A 24,449-nucleotide genomic window follows, 5' to 3' on the forward strand; every position below is an offset into this window, starting at 1 on the left:
GAGCCAGACCTCAGGCCTACGTGTTAAATGGTTGGCCAGGGCCAAAATAATGGGTGGAGCCCTGGGGCTGTATTAGATGGTGGGAGGAGCAATCCTTCCCAGCAATAAGTTGGAAAAACTAAATTTCATCAGTGTGTCTTGGGAGTGTATTAGGAACAGGGCCGCAAGCCCGTATCCTCGGGGCTGAGGGCAGCCATCAACATCGTGGCCGTGGTGCGGGTATTTAAGGTATAGTGCACTTGAGTTTTGTGTCCTCGGTAAATATCCATTGTGCCTCTAGGGAAATAGAATAGGTGATGTGTTCAAATTGTCTTAATTTACATGTTTCATAAAATAAATTGTATAGCTTGTCCAGTGGTATTCACTTAACTCCCCTTTGATATATTTTGCTACTTTGTCATTTTTAGGTGTTTTATTGGAAGCCCCCAGGTTCTCCTACTATTAATAGATACTAAAGTTGCCCTTGGATTCAAATAAGTAACGTAAATTACACAAACTAATTTTCCAAAATTTATTACTGAAATTCATATTACCCGGAGTCCCATGGTTACTGATTCCTTGCCTTCCTGGGGGATCGGTGATAGACACATTCAGGTATGGTTGGTCGGGAAGGTGGTGGCAGTGTTAATGTGTTTTGTTATTGTTTTAACTAATAACCCTTGTCCTTGGTGTATCTTCCTCATTTAATATTCCTCTTATATACGTGGCAGTCCAGTGAGGGGTCATGCTGGACTGTAACAGCGTTAAGCTGGGGTATTGAGTGGAGAGAGACAGAGATTACAACAGAGAGCGTATAGTACGATTATGAGAGATCACAAGATAACAGGATTAATACTGGGGAACATTGGGTTATTACAATAGAGGCCGCGGTTATTACGACAGAGGGAAAGCGGTCGTTACACAGTAGTTGTCGAGATCCAGCATTGGCTGTTTCTCGTTCACAGTAAATTTAAGTCGGTTGAGTTTTGTTGGGTTCCCAGCCATATTGGCGTGTCTTTGAATGAGCGTGCGGATGCTGCCGCTAAGGAAGCTGTCCGCTCTTGTCCCATCTCTCGTAAAGGCATTCCGTTTTCCGACTTTTACCCGGTTATCCATTCCTCAGTCCTTACCCGTTGGCAGGCTTCTTGGTTGTCTGTTACTGGTAACAAGCTACGTACTCTTAAATGTTGTGTTTCCTCGTGGCCGTCCTCCTTCCACCGTAACCGGCGGTGGGAAACAGCTCTAGCGAGGTTGCGTATTGGCCATACTCGCTTAACCCATGGTCACTTGATGGAGCGCCGCCCTGCTCCTTATTGTCCTAGTTGCATTGTCCCTCTTACGGTCGTGCATGTCCTTCTTGAATGTCCTGACTTCCAGGACGAGCGTGTGTCTTGCTTTCCGACCGCCCCTCGCGGTCACCTGTCCCTCGATAGAATTCTTGGTGACTCGGATACTTTTGATATCGTTCGCCTTATGCGTTTTTGTTCTCGTATTGGCATCCTTGGTGATATTTAGCGCCCTCTGATTATTTTGCGTCTTTGATGGTGCTACATAGCCTTCCCGGTTTGGTGCCTTCTTTTGATAATTACTTACTTACTTACCACTGACTTTCTTGGGACCATGGCGTGATATATAATAGTGTAATTACTTATGTTCAAAAAACAAAAAAGCATAAAAATTCTGAAAAATAAAATTCTTTACAAGCGCAATCATCGCTAAGCGAGTGGCTCTGGTAAACTGAGGCGGGGTTGGCCATACCACCAGGAACTCGCGCTCGGTTGACCTAAACGCGTATCAACAAAGGTTGTTAGTCGACGACACAGTTGTAAGTCGAGTCGCATTTTCCGATGAAATTTACGTCGTAACTCGAAAAATTCGCAAGTAGGGGGCTATCGTAAGTCGAGATGTCACTGTACAGTACATGGAAACTAGTGCTCCATCATTACAAGACCACAATACATTTTTCTTCATGTACTGTGTGGTGACCCCTCTAAATTCCTCATCTACTCTTTAACCACACCTTGATAATTACCTCTGTTGAAAATCCAGCATGCTTTTCTTTACAGTCCTCTTACTGCCTGCTTGCAGAGGTGTCTATGCACATTCAGCAAAATTTTCCTTGTATTGCGCCCAACTTACTCCAATGGACAAACCACACGTGTAAAATTTTATACACTTTTACTTTTTCTTTTCAAATTGTTTTCGTCCTTAATAAGCTACAGTTCCGTTTACAGGCAGGTCTAAATCTGTCAATGGCATTTGTAATTTTTTCCAATTAAACTCTTGTGCTGACAAGGGTTTAACTTCATCCTCAAGAACAAGAGGCCATAGATTAAAAGGTAAGGAAACAAGGGTGCCCCCAAAATTTATTAAGTTTCTTTTGCAGTGATAAATGGCTGGAACATGTTAAGTGAGAAAGTAGTGGAGGCCAAAACTCTCAGTAGTTTCAAAGCGTTATATGACAAGTTGTGTTGGCAAGACGGGACACCATGAGCATAGCTCTCATCCTTTAACTACACTTAGGTAATTACTGAAAAAATAGTTGATATAAAAATCACGGAATAGTCTGGCCACAAGGAGGATTTATTTAGCCCATCTTGACAACCATTCATATTGCCTCAAGGTACCATTCTAAATTTTTCCACTGTATAGATCAATAAACATACATAGATGGAAATTTGTAAGTAAATAAATTTTACTAACCGTTTCCTGAGAACTGTTATACCCTTGGGATGTATGTTTTTCAATGTTTGAACAAGTAATGTTGCTTGGTCAAGTTCTCATCAGTGACAGATGTTGCACAGTGTAAGTCAGCAAGAAAACACACCCTGAACTTCAACTTGTTTTATTAAAGTAAGATGAAGTTGAAGGAAGGAACCATAAACTTAATTTTAACCTGTTTTTATGCTGTGACATTAACTGCTGGGATCTGTAAATCTTAAATAAAATGCTTAAAAAAGTAAATAAATAAAATGTTTAGACCACTACAAAGTCTGGGATGAATACAGTGGAGTTTCATTATCTTCCTGTCGATTTTCACTCCATATTTACCAAAGTTGTTATCATTCCTTTAAACAATCTCTAATCCTTATTCAGAGATATCCATATATGACAAACATTCTGAACTATTGTATTGCTCAATAAAAAAAATTTGAAGCCAATGTGGCATCTTTAAAATATAAATTAGTTTACATTCGAGAAGGATATAAACTAGTGCTATACAACAGCCACAACAAGTTTACATAAAAAAAAAACTTCAGTAATTTCCCACTTCATAAAGATGGCACCTCATAGCAGAGATGTAAATTAGGTCCAGGTTTTTAACAGAGAGACTTAATACTGTACAACAAAGCACCACCACATTTCCTGATGCCTGGACTTGCCTGCCTTTTATAGCACCCATGTCTTTATGTAATGTACTTTAGTGCCCAAATATTTGTACATATATCCACTAGACAACAAACTATTTAATTCCTGAACTGAGACCATCACTGAAAACTAAATACAGTACTGTATTGCTTTTGTTTTCATAATTTTTCCTAAGTGGGTATAAATTTTGTTGACCAGTGTGCTATTGCACTTTTTTGTTATACATATATAAAGTAATGTAATTACATAAATCAACTTCTACCAAAGACAATTTCTTTGTTAAAATTAATCTGGGATTATATTCAATACCATATAGACTAGAAAATATAAATTAAGCTAAGGATGGTTGCATATGGTGAGGATTTGGGTAAAGAGAAACCAAGGCAATTCCTGGACAACAATAATTACAACACAGTAACATAAATGAGCCCTAAATAAGAGCGACATCACCTTTACACAAAAATTGTCTAAATTAAAAAAAGAAATGAATATTTTATAAATTGTGACATTCTTCAAGTCTCAATGCTACTCTCTACTTCATCTCAATTTAGTATGTAAGCAGAAGTTGGAGCTTGCTTACAGTTGTCTCTAGTAGAGACAGCTTGTTTGATTTTTTCCACTGACCTTCCATATTAGAAGCTAATTATTCTGGTTCTTTGGAATATACTGTACAGGCAAGGCACCACTACAAAATATATAATTTTAACTTGCAAAACTGATCAAACTCTTATTACTATAGCCAATGCATTAACTGAATGCCTAAATACAGGTAGATTTCTGTAAAATTGTTTTAAAACAAGATGGGTAATATTATCCAAACTCTAACTGCATCAATATCTTACAGGTTCCAACCATCTTTAACAAAAAAAATATTGGGAGACAACTGTATCAAGAGTTGACAGCAGTGTTCCACCACAGTATTAAAATATCTATGTCACCATCTTTCCTAAAACCATGTCTTATAATTTAATTTCATTTAGCTGAATATCCTTTCTGCCATATCCCATAGCTTTGTATTATGACAAGACCCAAATAAATGTTAGTCACGTCTATGGTCTTGCCAAGAAAGAGGCAATATGCACCTTATAAAATATCTTCTTTCCAAATCCTGCCTGACAACAGGATTGAACTTTTAGGTTAGATGTACACAGCACTTCCCACTATGCTATTGCACCCAACTTCATCTCTCACTAACACAATAAATTTATAAGGAGAAAAAGTGCCCTAAGAACATCCTACGCCACAATAATGACAACAGAACAATATTATACATTTACGGATATTCAAGCATCACTTTGGTGTGATTTGTTATCATCAGTCTGAAGCTGAGTCAGACTCACATTAAGGCAACTAATTGGTGTTTTGCATGAAGTATCATTATTGGTCATACAATGCCTCGCTACAGCTTTCAAGCTGAACCTTCACATACTGCATACTATCCTGGTTATTGTATGTGCATCACCTGATAAAAATTTAGTTTTTCTTGCTATTAAACAGAAAAAAATTCTAATGTAATTTTTTTAATACAAACAGTAAACATTATTTAGATAATTTAATTACTACTCTGAGGGAGGGGAGTATTATGAGCCACAATTTAAAAATAAAGCTGAAAATGCACATTTTAAATCATTCTAGTTTGAATTCTAGCTAACTTTCACACCTAACAAAAAATGAACAAGAAAGATTTCTTGTTAATTATAAAAAATGGCAGAAAACAGCCCAATGTAACACTCCAAACTCAATATAGCACCTAAACCTCATCCTACCTCGAGACTTTCTTACTTAGTAAGGTGAGGGTGTTGGGGTTGCCTGACAAGAATTTTGGTTAGTCAGCAGCTCGTAGAACATTCATAAATTAGACCGTCATTCACTCTAACACATTAAGAGTTTAGAGGAAGTATCCAACAAGTACTAGATCAGTCCATCACAAAACAAGCATGAAATTCATTATATTCTCTATTTATTTTACTCTCCGCTATTACTTTGATCCTCTTCACCTTGTCTGCGTGCTTGACGTCGATTCCTCCAGCGTTCTGCAAGCGAGGCTATAAAATTATGTATATTAGAAACTCATTTAAAAATCTCTGTACTATATGGAAATATTTGTAAATGATAAGACAATAGGTAAGAAATTGTGACAAAGGGAAAACGTGTATGAAGTCATTAATATAGATGGAGACATGGATCAAGACTTAATAGTGATAAGTGGAAAAAAAAAAGATAGCGTTGAATACTGTTTGTCTGGTTATTCATGTAAATGTTTTCATGTGCATTAAAACTCCACTATTAGAGTGAAACCTAGGCAAAATGAGCTTATAAACAAACTACTGTAATGTATTCAAGTCACTAAGGAATATTGAAGTAAAATACAATAGGCAGTTACAGAAAAATGGTCTTGAAAAGTTGGGTGGTCATTCAGCAGAGCTCCACTGTGCAAGGTGAATAGATACATTAAACAAAAAATGAGAACCTTTTGTTAGGTAATTAACATTGTAGAAAAGGGTGTACATTACATAGAATTCTGATCTATTCAGTCATATCGAACAAACCATGATATCCAACCTTGCAACAATGTTTTTTATACACACACTCACTTTTGCTAATACAAATTTTGGTTTCCAAGTTGGGAATTAGGAAGCCTGATAGACTCAAGATTTCCCTAGGCCAATGAATGACTTTCTGAAGGTGCAACCCACAACAGTTGAGCAACTCCCAAGTAACTATTCGCTGCTAAGTGAACATGCCCAAATATCTCATTGTGTGGAAATTGACTTGGACCTTCCAGTTGTGAGGTCATTGAGCTACAGGTCATGCCAGACATACACCTATTCTTTATACATTACTCACCAGATATTTCAGCATTATATTTTTTTCAGTTTATTCTAAGTGAGGTTCTGGACTTCCCTCCTCTTTTCATAACCCTCAGTGCCACTTACTCCACATATTCATACATTCTATAAGACTATAAATACAAAAAGCTTATATAACTTACTGCCACGTCTAATCTGGTTAAGTGAAGCCAACATGCGGATCATGAAGGTTGCAGGTACAGTAATTGTATCACGTGTCTCCTCTAATAGTGCCTCATTACGCTGAGTTATCTGAGGCAAAAAAATATAAATCATAAATTAAATCACATATGAAGATTACATTCAAGTTGAAGATTGAATAACTACTTTATGTTTTTAATTACCTTGTATATTTTTTAAAGATAGCAGTACTGTACTGTACAATGAAGATAATTTAGAACTCATGTGAAACAGCAAATTATGTCTGACTTTGCCTACTGTATATAAAAGCCAAATACTGTTGTAACAACACAAATAAATAAAACAGAAATCTTAAGATGTAAGAAATAAGTGATTATCAGGAGAAAATGCTAAATCATTACAACTACCAAGTATATAACACTTGGAAGTGATATGAAGGGAAGGATTTGGGATAGGACAAACAATACTTTTATAACAAAAACATTTGGACCATTTTAAATCAAGACATGTGTAATTTTTTTTATGAACACCTAATTTGAATAATCAAAGTAAGAAAGAGAATAAAGAAAACTACAAAAGACCTATTGGCCCATACAAGTCAGTTTCTATATAGAAACATATAATTCTTTATAAAACATATGTTGTTGAATATGATCGAAAAGGTAAGATTAATAAGTCTAACACAAATTTTCTCAATATTTCTTATTTTTCTTTTCACTGTCAATGGTAATTGAAAAATCAATTCTCCAAAATTCATTTTTATTTCTATTCTGACGCCTGAACGCATTTCGTAATAACTTATTACATTTTCAAAGACTTTAGTTTACACACACAACTGTAACCTGTAAACACACAAAATACGTCCATACTTATACTCGCATTTGGGTGAGGTGATATGGTACAAAAGTTTTGGGTGAGGTGATTGAAATTTACACATGATAGAACACGAACCAATAGGTATAAAAACATAAGAATGGAAGTAACTGCAAAAGGCCTATTGGCCCACAATGGTTCCTCTTGATGCTTCTATATTGGTTCGGAGTCTTGAAGTGGGTAGAATATAGTTGTGCATTAATTGGCTGTTGATTGCTGGTGTCGACTTTTTGTTGTGTAGTGCATCACAGATGTCGAGCCTCCTGCTATCGTTGTATCTATCGATGATTTCTTTGTTCGTTAAGATTTCTCTGGTGATGGTCTGGTTGTGAGAAGAGATTATATGTACCTTGATGGAGCCCAGAAGTCTATGCCTTCAAATGCCCACTTGGGAACTGTAAGCCCCAAAGAACTCAGTATATAGGCAAGACAACAACGTCTCTTTCCAGGCGATTAACAATGCATAAACAACAGGGCTCCATCAAGGAACATATAATCTCTTATCCCAATCAGACCATCACCAGAGAAATCTTAACAAACAACACAGAAATCATAAATAAGTACAGCGATAGCAGGTGGCTCGACATCAGCGAGGCACTACACAACAAAAAGTCAACACCAGCAATCAACAGCCAATTAATGCACAACTATATTCTACCCACTTCAAGGCACCGTATGGGCCAATAGGCCCTCTGCAGTTACCTCCATTCTCCTGTACCCACTTCACCCAATACCCACCTCACCCAAGCCAATAAAAAGCAAGTGGTATGTCAAATGTTTCATACACAGTGTATCAAGCATATCATAAGTGTAGTGATAAGTGTAAAGAAGTCTTTGAGAATGTAAGAAGCCCTTAAGAAATGCCTCTTGGTGTCAGACCATTAATAAAAATGAATTTTGGAGAATTGATATTTTTTTTACCACCGACAGTGAAGGAAAACATAAGAAATATTGAAAAAATTCGTGTTAGAATTACTAATCTTACTTTTTCGGTCATATTCAACAACATATGTTTACAAGAAAGACTGTTACCAAAATATACTAATAAAATAAATAAAATAAATAAATAAATAAATAAATTAAATAATATATATATACACATTGACACACACACACACAGTATTATGTATGTCTATCCTACACTTGAAACAATTCAGCAGTGCCATGCCAATTATGTAAATTAGACTTCCTAATCTGAGTCCAGATAAGCAGAATTCTCCTGTAACTAGTTTATTTTAAACTGTTTAAGATACTTGCATAGTGAATTTCATATTACTTTTTTTTACACTTAAAGCTGGTTACTTTACTAAGAAAACCTCTCAAAATATACATATTTTCACCTGACAAGCATATATGCTTCATTTTACGTAATTAAACATATTAGCAGAAAAGAAAGTACTGTACTGTATTTAAAAAACTATAAATTTTTAACCCCAAATTTATAGTTTTGCCTCACCTCTTGAGCCTTAGTTTCATCAAAACGAGATTCTTCACACAAAGGTGCCCAGAGTTTCAGATCATAGTCAATGCCTGATGTAGCCAGGACTGGGAGAGTTGGGTGTGGTTGTAGGCAGTTTACAACATGTCGATCAGCCTCCCACAGCATCACTAGCCGCCCAGTCTTACGCTCCCAGACAAAAACACGACCACAGTCTGAACCCGACATGACATGATGATCTCCCCAGAAACAAGCTTCTTTTATCATAGTTCTAAAATTTTAGAAAAAAATCAGTGGAATTAATATTAAAATTATATATAACATATGCTTTGTTAATTTTGCTAGGTAGATTGAATACACATCAGCATTAGAGATTATTCTAAAGGTTTACATTTACATGTCAGAAGTACAGCACTGCTAAGATAGCATTATGTATCATGGTTTATTTTATATACAGACAATACCACAACTTGCAATAACAGTCCTATAATTTGCACACCTCGGGATTGAAAGCCACTGAACATGGCGACAATTTTGATATACAGTAGTGATGTACAGGTACTGTCCCAGCTCCCCATCCCCAAATACTACCTTCATGTCCAAAAATATATTACAATACCAGCTCATTAAATAAACCAAAGAAAAGCATCACAATATAGGTTAATAACATAAGGAAAATACAGTCTCTCACAGGTTATGAATGGGTTTTATTCCCACATTTTTGGGAATGTTTGGTCATATTGTCTTACATATGATGCCTCTGTTCACCTACCAGTAAATAGGTACCTGGTAATTAGGCAACTGTTGTTGGTTGCATCTTGGAGGAAGGTCAGTCATTCCCACCCTGAAAACTTTAACAGGCTTCCTGTTACCAATGATTAAAGCCACCTTATATACTGTACTCATAATGAGGGCTAATGGCCTAACCACTAATATTATTAAATTGTTCAAACTACAAGGCTTACCAGTACGAAGGTGCAAAATAAAATTTAACAATGAGAAAATTAACACTTTGGCGTACCCCGCGCGCCACCCTTCAACTGTGCGATATGGGAACCAGGGTGTCACGGGAGCGCGTGTAAATTCCGAAAAGTGTATACTCTCTTCAACTTTGTCACCTTAATTCTCGTCCTACGAGATTAAATTTGGTATCATTGTGTTCGCAATAGAATTCTCTACAGCACTAAATGCATATAAACTCCAAAAGCTCGGCTAATTACCCGCAGCAAACAGAGAAAGTGCGAATGAGTTACCCAGGAGTGCGCAAACGCGATAAAATGTTTTCACTATTTTCACTCTGGTCACCTCAATTTTTGTCCTAGGTCTTTCATTTTAGTCTCAATGGGTTCGCAATAGAATTCTCTAGAGGAACATTAGCATGTAAAATAAAAAACCTGGTCACGCTCCAACCGCCGACGAGTTGAAGACGGGCCACGCGTTAGCCGCGAGTGAGCGCTCAGACGCCTTCCAGCTACACTCCCAATTCCCTTCCTTTTCAAGCCTTTCTTTCACAATTTTCTTCCTGGAAGGGCCTTGTTCATGATCACTATCCATCGTGGAGTAAGCGTAGATAGTTTCTAAAGCCGCAGTAAGAAATATAGCCACGGAAAATAGACGAAATGTTCACACGTTTGAGATGTGAGGGGAGGCGACATTGGTCACAACAGTGGAGCGAAAACAATGGGCCGACAACGTGTGCCAAGCCACCTGAGGGCCACGAGGCTCAACAAAGAAAATGGGAAGACATCGGCGCACATTTTAAAACCAGTCCCCAAAAAATCGGATAAAAACCTGATTTTTGGCGATTATTTAAAGTGGATGACGCAATGCTGCGTCATCCCCGGTATTACCGCCAGTAAACGGATGACGCAATGCTGCGTCATGCTCGGGCGAAAGTGTTAAGGAATATATGTAGAACTATTTCTAAAAATTAAGATGCTGCATTACATAGACATGTAACTGTATGGATTAAAACTAGTAATTTTAACATGCAGTTGAAAATCTAGGCCATAATGGGTTGGAATAATGTTGACAAATCAGTGTAAAACAGAAAAAGTTGTCAAATAAAAATGAATATTATACAATGTATAATACACTGTATAAGCATAAAATTTAACAATGGGCAAAACGGTGAGCAAAACCTGACGAGGAGCAAACTTAATAAGGACCAAAACTGTATGAACACCATAAAATAACAAGTAACATAATAAAGTGGCTTTAGGAGCAAAGTGCAAGTCAGTGACATCATGGTCCTGACTTCTTAGTAACTCACTGCACCAGAACTTTAGCTTATTTTCTTTAAATTTTATAGAAAATTTTCAAAACAATTTTGCAGATAATAAACATAATTTTGATCCTTACTGAACATACACCATTATTCATACTATTAATGAAAACTGAAATATTAAAACATATAATTGAAATTACAGATGTTGGAATGTCTTCAAAAGCTATATGCAATGCTTTACTGCACAAGTAACTGGCCAGTGCAGGTTACAGTCTTAACATGGAAAACAGGGTAATGGTGATGAATGCAATGTTTGTAGGTTAAAAATCATAATTTAGTGTAACTAAACATGTAATATCTAAAGATAATAATATCTAAAAGTTCATAACATCTAAAGATACATAATATCTAAAGACAAAAAATATCTATAAATATGAAATCTCTAAAGAAATGTAACATGAAACAATAAAAGTGCTAAATGTGGTGAGTACAGCATCACGGATAACTGAACTAACCTGGCATTTCTATGGCCTTTGTAACACTGTTTCACAGCTGCCTGTGGTACTGTATTTTCTACCTCGCCTCCAACACCTGGGGCACGCTCACCTCGCGCACGCTGAACTGCACGCTCAATTGCACTAGCCATGCGCGCACTGGCAGTCCTGATGACACATTTCTCAAGTCAACAGATGAATGTACAATGACAAATGTATGGAGACTAGAAAAGAAAATGTCAAACAGGTTCCACACCCTATAATATTAATAGCATATAAATACTGCTAAACAAATGACTGAAATGTTATATACTGAACTGTTAAGGTCTTTATGAATGGTACAAGATTATTATTATTTCTCTATTATTATTGCAGCTGTTAAGAGATGTAGTGGCAGCATTGTCCATCATGTGGTACAATCATCCAGATAAATGAAGTTAGAGTGTATTAATTGTTCTCCAATTTGATGTCTTCCTATCTCATGTATAATTATTATGAACAATATATATGGCACATACAACCCCAAGACATCTTACCTGGCACTTGTTGACTCATCATCACTGTCATCATCTCCAAAATCTGTAAGAGAAATGTTACATTATAGCAGACTTTGGATTCAGTCAGCTGAAACACTGACCACTAAGGCCAAGGTTACTACTATAACAGCCTTCAGAGAAGCAGCCTTAGAGATTATTTGTCTTACTTCGGATTCGTATACCTTGGGAAGAGTGACTATATTATTCCCTCCCTTCTATTATTCCAACCATTGGAATCATTGAGATGTAAAGGAACCTTCAGGATTATTATGTTCTGAGTATAAGGGACCAGGTTAGTTGAGATCTGCAAAATACAGGTTCACAGGCACATGAACCACTAAAATTATAATTTTCCTTTCCTTGGAAGATGGGTCAGATATCACACCAGATTGAGCAAACAGCTCTTTTCCAGAAACGTTTTGCTAAAACATTTAGGATATTATTGAGTTCATGCTACCACAAAATGACCAAAGTTTATTAAACTACAGATGGTCTTTTAGAGATGGTCTTCTCACAAGTCGAGCCTGGCCTCGGGCCGGGCTTGGGGAGTAGAACAACTCCCAGAACCCCATCAACCAGGTATCAACCAGGTCTACACTTTTCCCATACAATATTCTACGGCTGAGGTTACCTAGTTATGAGCCATCTCAGTGAAACAACTGCAGGGAGCCACAAGGGGCTCCTCCAGAAAAGTAAATTACACTGCTAAATTGGATAAACCATAAAAAATAATTCTCTATAAGATTAGGAAGAAGCTTCCACTAAACATTCCAGCAACAATCTTTCTTCCACTAAACATTCCAGCAACAATCTTTAAGTAAATGAACAATAAAAGAAAGTGTTTACATTACCAAGAGCAGGTCCTAAATTTAATTCACTGGCTCTTGTCCCATGACTAGATGAACCCGCTGCTACAGATTCAGAACCCAGTCCTCCGCGTCCTGCCTGACTAGATGACGATGGTTCTACTTCCATATCACAGATGGCTGGACTAGAGCTTGAGGTGGGTAATATATGAACTTTGGTCGCAGTGGGGTGACGCGAAGACGAAGATGAGGATGATAACGATGAAGAGGAAGATGAACACGAGGCTTGTTCAGGTGCATTTCCTTCACAAGGTTGGTGGGACTGTGAGATCTGGTTTGACTGAGGCTGAACTGAGCTAGGTAGTGAATCTGGCTGGGAGCTGCTAGGTTCTTCGTGGTGCGGACCACTACCCCGGGATACTTCGTCGCCAACTCCCAAACTTATCATACCACTGCCAACCCCTCGTCCTGAGTAAGACAGATTCACAGATGGTTCCACCTGATGTCTGAGAGAAAAATGTGTTATTTAAATTTTGCACTAATAGCAAATTAGAATTATTTACATTTTAAAAGCTATTTAATATAATTTTGAATAATAAGGGATTCATATTGTATATTCATGCAAATTTCACTTTATATTGTTTGTAAGAATTATAACCTTTAATTTTGTTCTTTCTTCTTTAGTGAGACAATACAGTATACAGTGCTGTACTTGATGCGAGAACTACATTTTATATTTAATAATAGAGTAAGATTACTCAAAACAAAAATATAAAAGATTGCAACATAAATTAAAATTTATGTTGAAATTAAAACCGTTCCAAAAAACCAGTGTTGAATGTAATGAAACGCCATTTTCTGGCGAGTCCTGGAAGCTTCCCGGAGCTATCCAGACTGATATGTATCTCTTTAGAATTTGGCTTCAGTCAAAGTGGGTGGAGTTCTAGGCCTACCGAGGACCACGAGTCAGAACCTGGCCCTCTCAGAGAGGCACGAGGAGCAATGGCCTATAGAAATGCACATGTGATTTGGAGAATTTTATATCTGCCTTCGACCGAGATAGGTAGACAAAGCATTCTATGTCTGCCATCGACCGGGTCTGGCACCCAGAAAGGTAGATACCCAAAAACAAACCCTTTTTCTGGTGAAAATATTGCTACCAAAAGTCGAACGAGTGGACAGAACTCCCCAAACGAAAATTAGCAAACGAGCATGACGTCGTCACGTTGCCACGCCAATGTCTGAGCAACCCCGCCCCCTCCCCAGGAGGAGGAAGGGGAACCCCAGACCCTTGCACCAGTGATCCACCCTTCAGTTCTTAGGCTGGATGTCAAAATATGCCACAAACACCGCCAACCAGAGGGAGGGAGGGAGGGTGCCAGAGAGCCTCCAGGTCTCACCCAGAAAATGGTGTTTCTTTACATTCAATGCTGGTTTTCTGTTGGAAGCCCCATTGGCACCCCGGAGCTATCTCACCAAAGGTAAGGAAATGGAGGGAAGGATCCGCGAAGCAGATGTCACGCGCCCTAAACTCAAAAGCAAGACAACCGGTAAAACCGAAGGACTCTGAGGATGACCCGGGACACCCGAACCCTTGAACAGTAAGGAAGGAAGGGAACCCGCGCAACCCAAAGCGTGTCCATGGCCACAGAGTCTATGACGCGCAGAGAACTACGGAGAGCCGCAACCGAACACAACACACGATGCACCCCCGGCCTGACCAACCAAGCATCAACAGCCCAAGGACCCCTTCGGAAAGCAGCAGACCCATTCAGCACCAGAAAAGAAGGAGACAGCTGCAAACAACAAACCTGAACCGAAGGGGCCACAACAAACCAAGAAGAAGAGAGCACCTGGTCCGAAGACCAGGATGGCTCAGGCGGCTAATGAGCAGGCTGGAGGTGAGCAAGGCACGAGACAGCTTGCGGAACAGAGTAGAAGTAACATCAATACCGAACGCAAGCTGAAGCGACTCTGCCAGCGCTGCACGATATGAGGCAACAGTATTCAGCATAAGATGACGGTCCTGAAACAACCACGAAAGGAAGGACAAAACAAACCTACCAGAGACTGAAGTACAGAACACCTATGCAGTGATAGGAAAAATCGAAAGGACCGCAAGGAAACTTCATACTGCCACCGAGACGAAGCATGTAGGTGGGAAACCAACAACGAATCGAGTCAGAAACTCGTTTCCAACTCGAAATGAACTGAGTCAGAAACTCCAGATGCAAAGACCCGAGGAGAAGAGCGAACCAGCCTCGTACCAGGCTGGACCGATCTGCTGAAAGAGGTGGAGCTGCGGGAAGACCCTCAGGTTCAGACACCATGCAAGCAGCGCCTGAAACCAAGGCTGGATCAGCTACCAAGGAGCTAGAAGGACAACTCTTCCCTGGTAAGTCTTCAAGTGAGCTAGGACTTCGAGCAACAGCTGAACAGGGAAAAAAAAGAGGTACAGGGAATCCCACCTCGCCTAGTCCTGCCTGAAGGCATTGACCCCGACGGCCTCCCAATCGGGGAAGGGCGCCACATATACTGCAAGACGCCTCGACCACTCCGACGCGAAGAGAACACTTCCGGAGGCCTAATTGTCCGGCAGAGCCAACTGATCGAGTTGGCGTCGACTATCCACTCAGTGGAAAGGGAAATGAAGCAGGACAGATTGTCCGCCAGGACATTGGACACCCCCTCGAACGGGAACTGCCAGGAGAGCCAAACCCCGAGAACTCAACAGAGGAATCACCAGAAGCAACCAGCCCCAAGGAGCCAAGGACCACATTAACCCCCGCGGTTCAGTCAATGAACCACCGAAGAACAGTCCAAATGGAGCCGGATCGTCGATCCACGAGCGACCTGAATCCTCTGGAGCGACATCCACACAGCCACGAACTCCCGCACCATACTGTGAGCCTGACGGAAGGACAGAGCTCACTGTCCCTGGCCGGCTTGGTGAGTACTGGTCACAAACCCCCGGCCAAGAGATGACGCATCCGTGAACACATCGTGTGAGAGCTCGGGTAGGCGCTAAGGCACTGAACCCCGAAAAATCCTAAGAGGAAGCCGACGACGCAACAACTGACACAAAGCCCCCGGAGGCTGAACCCAGCAGTTGCGAGAGAGGCGGAAGGGACGTCCCCTCAGAAACCAGAACAGCCGACGAAGTCATACCCGACCCGGCGGGGAGACCATCAAGGCAAAGTTCAGGCTCCCACACAACTCCTCGAGCAACCTCCGCGTGACCCGGGAGCCCCTCAGGAACAGACGAAGGCAGGAATGCAGGCGAAGCAGAGTCGCTGGAGGAAGAGACAAGGAAGTGGACTGAGCATCCCACACAAGTCCCAGTCAAGACCGAACCTGAGAGTAAGCCAGATGGGACTTCCGCCAGTTCACCAAGAACCCGAACCTGGAGAGCTGGGCAAGAACCAAATCCCTGGCGAGCAGACAAGCGGACTGGCTGGGAGCCCAAACCAGCCAGTCGTTGAGATAGGTCAGAACCCCGAACACCTAACAGACGCAGGCGGACCACCATGACACAAGTAAGGCATGTGAAAATGCAAGGCGCCAGATTCAAGCCGAATGGAAGGCAACGAAAGTGATGACACCCCACAACAAAACCAAGCCAGTCCCTAAATCTCGAATGAATCGGGACATGCCAATACACGTCCTCGAGGTCAGGGACATTATCCAAGCATCAGGCTCCAACGGAAGACAGACCTGGGACAGAGTGGACATCCGAAAGGAGAGGCAGTAACTCCACAGGTTCAGACGGGACAGATCTAGAATGAACCGGAGGTCTGTGCAGACCCGTTTTGGGATCGGAAACAGGTGGGAAACTCACCTGAGGGACGAGGTCATTTTGACCACGCCCAAGCAAACCCACGCCGAGATAACCCAACAGAGCGCAGGAGAAGAGTTCTGCCCCGCCAGTCCCAAACCCCCCTTGAAGGAGGAGGAGGAGCCACCCAACACCACCGCAGGCTGCACGAAACAACCCGAAAGGCCCACAAATCATGGGACCAGACACGCACAAATAGAGCGAGCCTCCTACCCCATTGCCCTGTCAATGGGACGAACTGCGAAAGGGCCGATGCACCTTACGAACACATAAACGGCACACAGGGCGATCCCCGCGCCAAACAGAGACAGACGGCACCGAAGGCTGCACCTGCGCCGAATCTGGCACCATTGGCGTACCACGACAGAAGGTAATAGCTTGGGGTTATTACCGTTGTAATAACCCCGAGCCCTGGCACAACCCTTCCAGGAAGGATCCCCACGAGCCCCCCCTGGAGGACTAACAAGTCCCACGTAGGACGGCAACTAGACAAAGCTGCCTGCGGATACTACACAACTGCAGACTCTGCAAACAGCAACGGGCAAAAAGACAAAGAAAGCCTAAAAGCCAGAACCCATGCTGATTCCAGGGACGAAGTGAGCACCACCTGCAGACACGTGAGTCGGGAAGCCAAAAATCGCGAAACTGCATCCCGCAGGATCAGTGCGAACAACTTCAACAAGGCAGACGACGCCCGCACCACCAAGGGCAATGCACCAGACCCAGAGGTGGCCCCAAGCTCTTTCACATCCAATTCAAGCCAGTCCGATGACAACTTGAGCAGGGAGAAAAAACGCAGAGCCGAAGCTAACAGGCTACGCGTATGCAAGTCCTCCAAGACCAATGCAGCCGAAAGGGAGGGAACTTGCACATGGAGTTGCACCACACCAATATCCCGTGGAAGGGCAGGGGCAAACAAGCATTCATTGAGATGCTCAAATTTGTTCCCCAGGAAACGCTGTAACGCCGTCTGAGCCTTCTGCCACTCAAGCGTGCTGGACCGACAGAACGAATGCCAAGCCTCCAACAAGAAAAAAAAAAAAAAAGCGTGCTGTCTGCTAACCAGGACGACTCCAGAACTTCATAATAAAACCTGGAAGGACAAAAAGATCCATACACTAAGGAACGTGGATCCATTACAGGCATTATCCAGGTTGCGCAGGAGGTAAGCCACAAGGGCTTCCCGCACCACATGGGACAGGACATGGGAAGCTGAAAACCTCCAGAAAGACGGAACCGAAGAACTCATGGTATCATGGAACAGAACCCGGGAAGGGGTATACACCAAATCCAATTCGTACAAGGAGGGAGAGAAAGAGAACCCCACTCCTTACAACACCAAGCCCCGCTCCGAGGGTACAAAAACCAAGGCGGGGTCCAACGGGGCCCAAGGCCCCCAAGTCAACCCCTTCCCCGCCGTGGGAACCTTACTCTGAGGACCTGAAGCCGAGCCGTCCTCCAAACCCCCCCACCTCTAGAGAAAAAGCAGGAGCTCCCGAAAGAGCAGGATCGAAGGGGGCACACTGGTCAGACCCAGAAGCTCTGGCTGGAGGACCAGGCTCGAATGCATCCACTGCCACCCCGAAGGGAATTCCCTCCCCCCCAAAACCGCTCGAGTCTCAACACCAAGACCCTGCCCCAACTCCGAAACCCTCAGATGCTCCTGAGCCGGAAGCAATGGGAAGGGGGGGGGGGGGGGGAAGGAGGAGGAACCGGACGCACAACAGAAGGGGAAGGATATGGAGGGGCGGACGGAACCAAAGTCGAAGCAACTCTCACCCCCAAGTCTGGGTCCCCATAACCAAAACGGGGCAGTCTTGGGGCAACCGGAGAAGCAACTAACCAATCGCGTTGCAGCAACCTAAACCTACCATGCAATGCCTCAACTGCCTGCACCCACATGTCATAATCAGTAGCTTGGGTGAACTAGAGCACGTACAAACAACAAACGTTGCACGACTCCAGGTCAAAAAAATCACCGACCCTATAGGCAGCGTGGCAGAGGCACAACAGGTGATTGTCACCCTGAGACAAGGAAACAGGGCAACCATCAACCTCACACGAAGCGAGATGGGACTTATGGGTCACATCCATCAGACCACAAAGCCCCTGCGGGGTTTCCCAGAGTCCTTAGCCTTAGTAACAGGCTAAGGGAAGGCCAGGCAGGGTACAACTTACCGGCACTCCAAAACTACCAAACCAACTGTTAATAGCTGCACCCCGGGATATACACCTGCGGGGGGCCTAACAGAGGACCACCGAATAACAATAGGGCTCTACTAACCAAGAGGTAGACCCTCACCAGGCAACAAAAACAAACAAAAAGAAAACCCCCATAAGAGGACAACATGCCCAGGCGGAACAGAGCCGGCTGCTATGAGAGGTAATGACTAGCTATGCTGTAACCTGCGTCCCTACCAGTGACAAAAACTACCTCCTACCCAGAGGCAAACAAGGGCAAACAAAAACCCCAACTGACTCCAAGGGCGGCTAAGTATTGAGCAGTAAGACACAGTGGAGGTAGACCCAAAGGGAACTTGTGGAAGTTGGCCCCAAGCCCCAAGGGCAGTGCTTACAAGGCACCTATGGAAGGAAACCCTAGGCACATGCAGCTCGAGTACTAAAGATTATTACTCCTGACTCACTCACCGACCTTAGAGACAGAACAGCACCACAAGGCATAAAAACTGAGACAAAATCTGGAGCCAGAGGCACATGACCTCGCCAGTATCACATCAGCCAAGAACTGAAGGGTGGAGCACTGGCACGAGAGTCTGGGGATCCCTTCCCCTCCCAGGAAGGGGGGGTTGCGCAGTCAGCGGCGCGGCAATGTGATGACGTCATGCTCTTTTGCTAATTTTCGTTTGGAGGGTTCTGTCCACTAGTTTGGCTTTCAGTAGGAATATTTTCACCAGAATAGGGGTTTGTTTTGGGGCACCTACCTTTCTGGGTGCCAGACCCGGTTGATGGACCCGGGAGCCGGTTGGCCGAGCGGACAGCACGCTGGACTTGTGATCCTGTGGTCCCGGGTTCGATCCCGGGTGCTGGCGAGAAACAATGGGCAGAGTTTCTTTCACCCTATGCCCCTGTTACCTAGCAGTAAAATAAGTACCTGGGTGTTAGTCAGCTGTCACGGGCTGCTTCCTGGGGGTGGAGGCCTGGTCGAGGACCGGGCCGCGGGGACACTAAAGCCCCAAAATCATCTCAAGATAACCTCAAGATGGCAGACATAGTCCCCGTGGTGTAGTGGTTAAGACGCTCGCCTGGCATTTTGCGAGCTCTTTGTCCTGGATTCGTATCCTGGCGTTTTGCGAGCTCTTTGTCCTGGATTCGTATCCTGGCTGGGGAGGATTTACTGGGTGCAAATCCTTAACTGTAGCCTCTGTTTAACTCAACAGTAAAATGGGTACTTGGTTGTTAAACGATTTTTCGCGGGGTCGTATTCTGGGAAACATAGGATTAAGGACTTACCCAAAACGCTACGTGTACTAGTGGCTGTACAAGAATGTAAAAACTCTTGTATGTATAAATAAATAAATAAATAAAAATAAATAGAATGCTCCCAACCACACGGGGGTTTCTATAGGCCATTGCTCCTCGTGCCTCTCTGAGGGTGGGGGTGGGGGAGGGGGTGGCCCAGGTTTTGGCTCGTGGTCCCCGGTAGGCAAGAATTATATGCACAGTGACTGATGCCATAAAGCTAATATATCCATATCAGCCTGGATAGCTCCGGGGAGCCGTCGGGGCTCCCCCCAGGAAATGGAGTAATGTTCAACTAACAGTTTTAGAGACTGCCTTTCCACTATGGGCAGGGATCAACTTTGACAAAAATCTATAGAAAATGAAACAGTAAATAATAAGAGTATTAGTTTGGCTTACTTTTGTACAAATCCTCTCCTGAGCGATGAAATCCTATTTTGTAAACCCTCCAAATTAGAGTCTATTACTTTTTCTTGAACAGTTGTTGGATGTGTGCTATTTATGGATACCTCATCCACATGGCTACTTGCTTCACATTTTGAACTATTAATTTCCATATCATATGTTGTGACTTCATTTGTATCAGATTGTGATGGCAGAGATTGCTGCTTTGTTGAACTTGATAAGCAAGAAAATGCTGTTTTGTCTGGATAAACTATCTGTGATTCTGTTTCTGAAGACTTTGAGCCACTAGAACTGTCAATGTGTGAGCAAGAAGGAGTAGCTTCCAAAGTGGGGGAATATGGCGCAACCTCTTCAGCAGAGCCTTCGACCGGCGGTGAAGCATGTGGAATCTCATTTGCAAGGTCTGATGTAGATGGCTGAGCATCCGTGTTAGATGATGGTGACTGATCACCTTCTGCACCAACATCAATATCACCACCTGTTTCTATGAGAGAATTTGAACGGTTTTGAGAAGATTCAGATTCTGAGGCTGAACGCTGGACTGAGGCTCTTGTTCCAGGGTCATTTAGCATACGAGATAAAACGTCTGTCATTCTTTGCATGAGTGTAGCATGCAAAGTTGGCCTTGCTTGTCCAACATCTGTGGGAAAAAGTAATTTTTGTTTAAATTTCACATCAAACTATGAGATGATGACATACTATGAGCATGAAAATTTGATTCTTAAAACACCTGAAATGGAGAATAAGAGAAACATGCATGGTTTTAGGAGAGAAAGAATAAGGAATGAAAATGTCAAATAGAACTTAAATTCAAATGCCAGTCAATGAGTGTAAAGGGAAAGTTTTGTCCTGCTGAATGAAAACATTTTTAGAAAGCAGTGAGGAAGCAAAGTGTGTGTAAATAATGAAGAGGAAGTGAATGTTTGACACAACTGAACATGAAGCTGAGGTGCAGAAGATATGATAAATGAATACATGTCACTCTTAATAACTAACTATATTTTCCTGTTACACAAAACAGAAAAGTAAAATTTATTGTAGTACACTAACAATGTTATGATAACTTTAAACCTATAATTCCACCCCATAGAGCCATTCAACCCTTTATAAAATTGTTTACATGACTAACAATATATAACAAGAAGCTCTGTGATATCTCCTTGTGACGTCAAGCTCCTATAGTATTATTTAGCAACACCACACCTGCGGTTACCTTGCAGTGATCAAGATCCCCGAACCTTGATCAGGGAATCAAGGTACCCGCGGCCTGGTCTCTGACCAGGCCTCCTGACCTTTGAAATATATATTGTATTAAGCTTGCATCCTAATGTAGTGGAGTACATTTTGCATCATTATTGATACTATACAAAAATCTTATCAAAGGGCTTATCATTCTAGAAATATTACACATAAACTAGATTAAGTCTTATCCAATTGATGTTCAAACAAAACAAAAATTCACAATTTTGAGTTTGTGAATCAAAATTGTACATGAAAGGCAAACTCGTCTCACCTCCTGCTTGGTTTCGCATCTCGCTTTCAGGTAGTGCTTGTGGGCCAGTGTCAGACCAGTCACCACGCAAACGAAGGCGCTTGAGTGTGGGGCCTGAATTGTTATCTAAATCATTATCTGCAGGAGCTCCTGAGGATACTTCCTTATAACTCTGAAAATGATTGATGAAGTAAGTAACTCGTGCATTATTAATAAATGATGTAAAGTACAGTACGTACCTGTATTCTAAAACTATAATAAGCAGAGACCTCATTTATCCAAACTTTGGACATAACAGAAATTGTCCAAATACTTCAAGGTGGTTCTCAAACTACACAGTAAGTGTAATAATTTAAAAAAAATCTGGTTCCAATCTACACAATAGTATTATACAAAGACCGGGCCTTTACAGTTTGAGGAAAAATCAGTAGCTTCTATGCTTGTCATTGTTTATGCTGGCCAAATGGTTATCTTGAGATGATTTTGGGGATTAGTGTCCTTGTGGCCCGGTCCTCGACCATGACCCCCAGGAAGCAGCCCGTAGCAGTTGTCTAACTCCCAGGTACCTATTTACTGCTAGGTAACAGGAGCATCAGGGTAAAAGAAACATTTTACCCATTTGTCTTAGCCTCCACCGGGGATTGAACCGGAACCTCAGGACTATGAATCCGAAGCACTGTCCACCCAGCTGTCAGGTACTTTGTTCCAATTGCTTTAGAGCAATTTCCTCTTGTTTATAGAACAGCAGATTACCCAATTCATTTGCATTCCTTAACCTGCCTGTTTACAGTGACCATAAAAGCCAAATCTATGCAAAGATCCAAAATGCAACAGGAAAAAGTGATCGGAAAGAATGTGGCAAGAGGTAGAGGACCTTCCATAGGTGTCTAAGATGGTTTCCAATAGGCAAATAGTGTACAGTTAGTTCTTGCTATATACAAGTTTGATATCAGTGAAATTTCACTATTCACAATGTACAAATTTAATACCAAACTTCACAAAACATGAGAGCCAAGATCAATAACTGCAAGTTGGCATGAATTTTCATGTACAGTACAGTATTTTATGCATGTTTTGGATTATGTTCTTGCATCATGATTGCTCCCAAGTTTTCTGCAATACTTGCTGCACCCTAAGGCATTTACTCTCATCTACATCACTGATTATTGTATTACATATTTACTTTATACAGTATAATTGTGACTGGGAAAATAAATTATTCTACATCATAGATGCACAAATCTACTTTATACTGTACAGTACAAGTCTGGATGGAAGGTGGCAGAATGCTTAGTAATATTGTTTAGAGTTGTTTTATTTAGAATGGAAACATTTTTATTTTGGGAGATCTCTGGAAAGCATCTAAATTTTTCTCATATAGCCATAAGTTCTATGGGAGTATTCAATATAGAGATAAAAGGATGTCCATTATAATTTTGTACATCCTAAGATACCTTTGTGAGACCAAAATTGGATTATGCAGCAGTTGTATGGTGCCCATATCTGAAGAAGCACATCAGCAAGCTGGAAAAAGGCCAAAGGCATGCAACTAAATGGTTCTTGGAACTGAAAAACAAAAGCTACGAGGAGAGGTTACAGGCTTTAAATATACCAAAGCTAGAACACAGAAGAAAGAGGAAAAATCATCAATTACTACATACAAAATAGTAACAGATGTTGAAAAATTTGACAAAGAATTTTTTTAAAACTGCAACTTTAAAAACAAGATGACATAGGTTAAAACTAAGGAAACAAAGCTGGCAAAAAAATTACAAAGTTCACTTTTGCGAACAGTGGTAAGTGATTGGAACAAGTTAAGTGAGAAGGTGGTGGAGACCAAAACCGTTAGTAGTTTCAAAGTGTCATATGGCAAAGAGTACTGGGAAGGCAAGATACCACAAGCATAACTCATCATATAACTTCATATGATGAAAAAAATATGAACATAATAAATTAAACTACATAAGGCCTATTGGTCCATACAAGGCAACTCCTATTTATATCCACTCAAACCCATTCATATACAGTACTGTATACCCCTGTATGTCTAACCTATGCTTGAAACACTAACAATTCCATGACTATTATGTTACCCAGTAAGTTGCTCCAGAAGTTAACAACCTTGTTTCCAATCCAGTATTTAACCAGGTCTTTGTTGAATTTGAACTTTTCAAACCTGTGTCCACTGTTATGAGTTCTATCCTGAACTGACACATCCAAAACCCCATCCACATCCCCTGTGTTATACCTTTTCATCCATTTGGGTGGCTGAAGTGGTACAATAAGAGGGACACAGGCGAGGCTTCAAATGTGCCAACGCAGGATGGAGCTCAAAACAGTATATAAACATACTTGTATATAATATTGTGGACAAAATGAGCATACTAGTGAAAGAACCTCAGAATATCAATAGCAAAATTTATGTACAAAATATACCCTAGGCAAAGCATGAACAACTTCACCCTAAACATTAAATCTGACACTTTAAGACATGAACACACTGGAAATGATTAGAAGCTATCTTA

The 24,449-nt window shown here is 41.6% G+C and overlaps 1 protein-coding gene across 2 annotated transcripts in view; it reads right to left on the minus strand.

The window, feature by feature from the left end:
• Positions 1–2,808: 2,808 nt before the first annotated feature.
• LOC123746871 (DDB1- and CUL4-associated factor 6) overlaps positions 2,809–24,449 on the minus strand; it is a 33,507-nt gene continuing 11,866 nt past the window's right edge. For both annotated transcript variants that reach the window (XM_045728713.2, XM_045728723.2), the window contains 8 exons: positions 21,946–22,096; positions 20,427–21,072; positions 12,758–13,218; positions 11,907–11,949; positions 11,392–11,538; positions 8,668–8,920; positions 6,341–6,449; positions 2,809–5,393 (listed from right to left, as the gene is read on the minus strand). In XM_045728713.2, coding sequence (XP_045584669.1) covers positions 5,314–5,393; positions 6,341–6,449; positions 8,668–8,920; positions 11,392–11,538; positions 11,907–11,949; positions 12,758–13,218; positions 20,427–21,072; positions 21,946–22,096 — 1,890 coding nt within the window. In that variant the 3' untranslated portion in view covers positions 2,809–5,313. The remainder of the gene's footprint in view (positions 5,394–6,340; positions 6,450–8,667; positions 8,921–11,391; positions 11,539–11,906; positions 11,950–12,757; positions 13,219–20,426; positions 21,073–21,945; positions 22,097–24,449) is intronic.

Source organism: Procambarus clarkii, chromosome 10, assembly GCF_040958095.1.
Source record: "Procambarus clarkii isolate CNS0578487 chromosome 10, FALCON_Pclarkii_2.0, whole genome shotgun sequence".
Classification (NCBI taxonomy): Eukaryota; Metazoa; Arthropoda; class Malacostraca; order Decapoda; family Cambaridae; genus Procambarus; species Procambarus clarkii.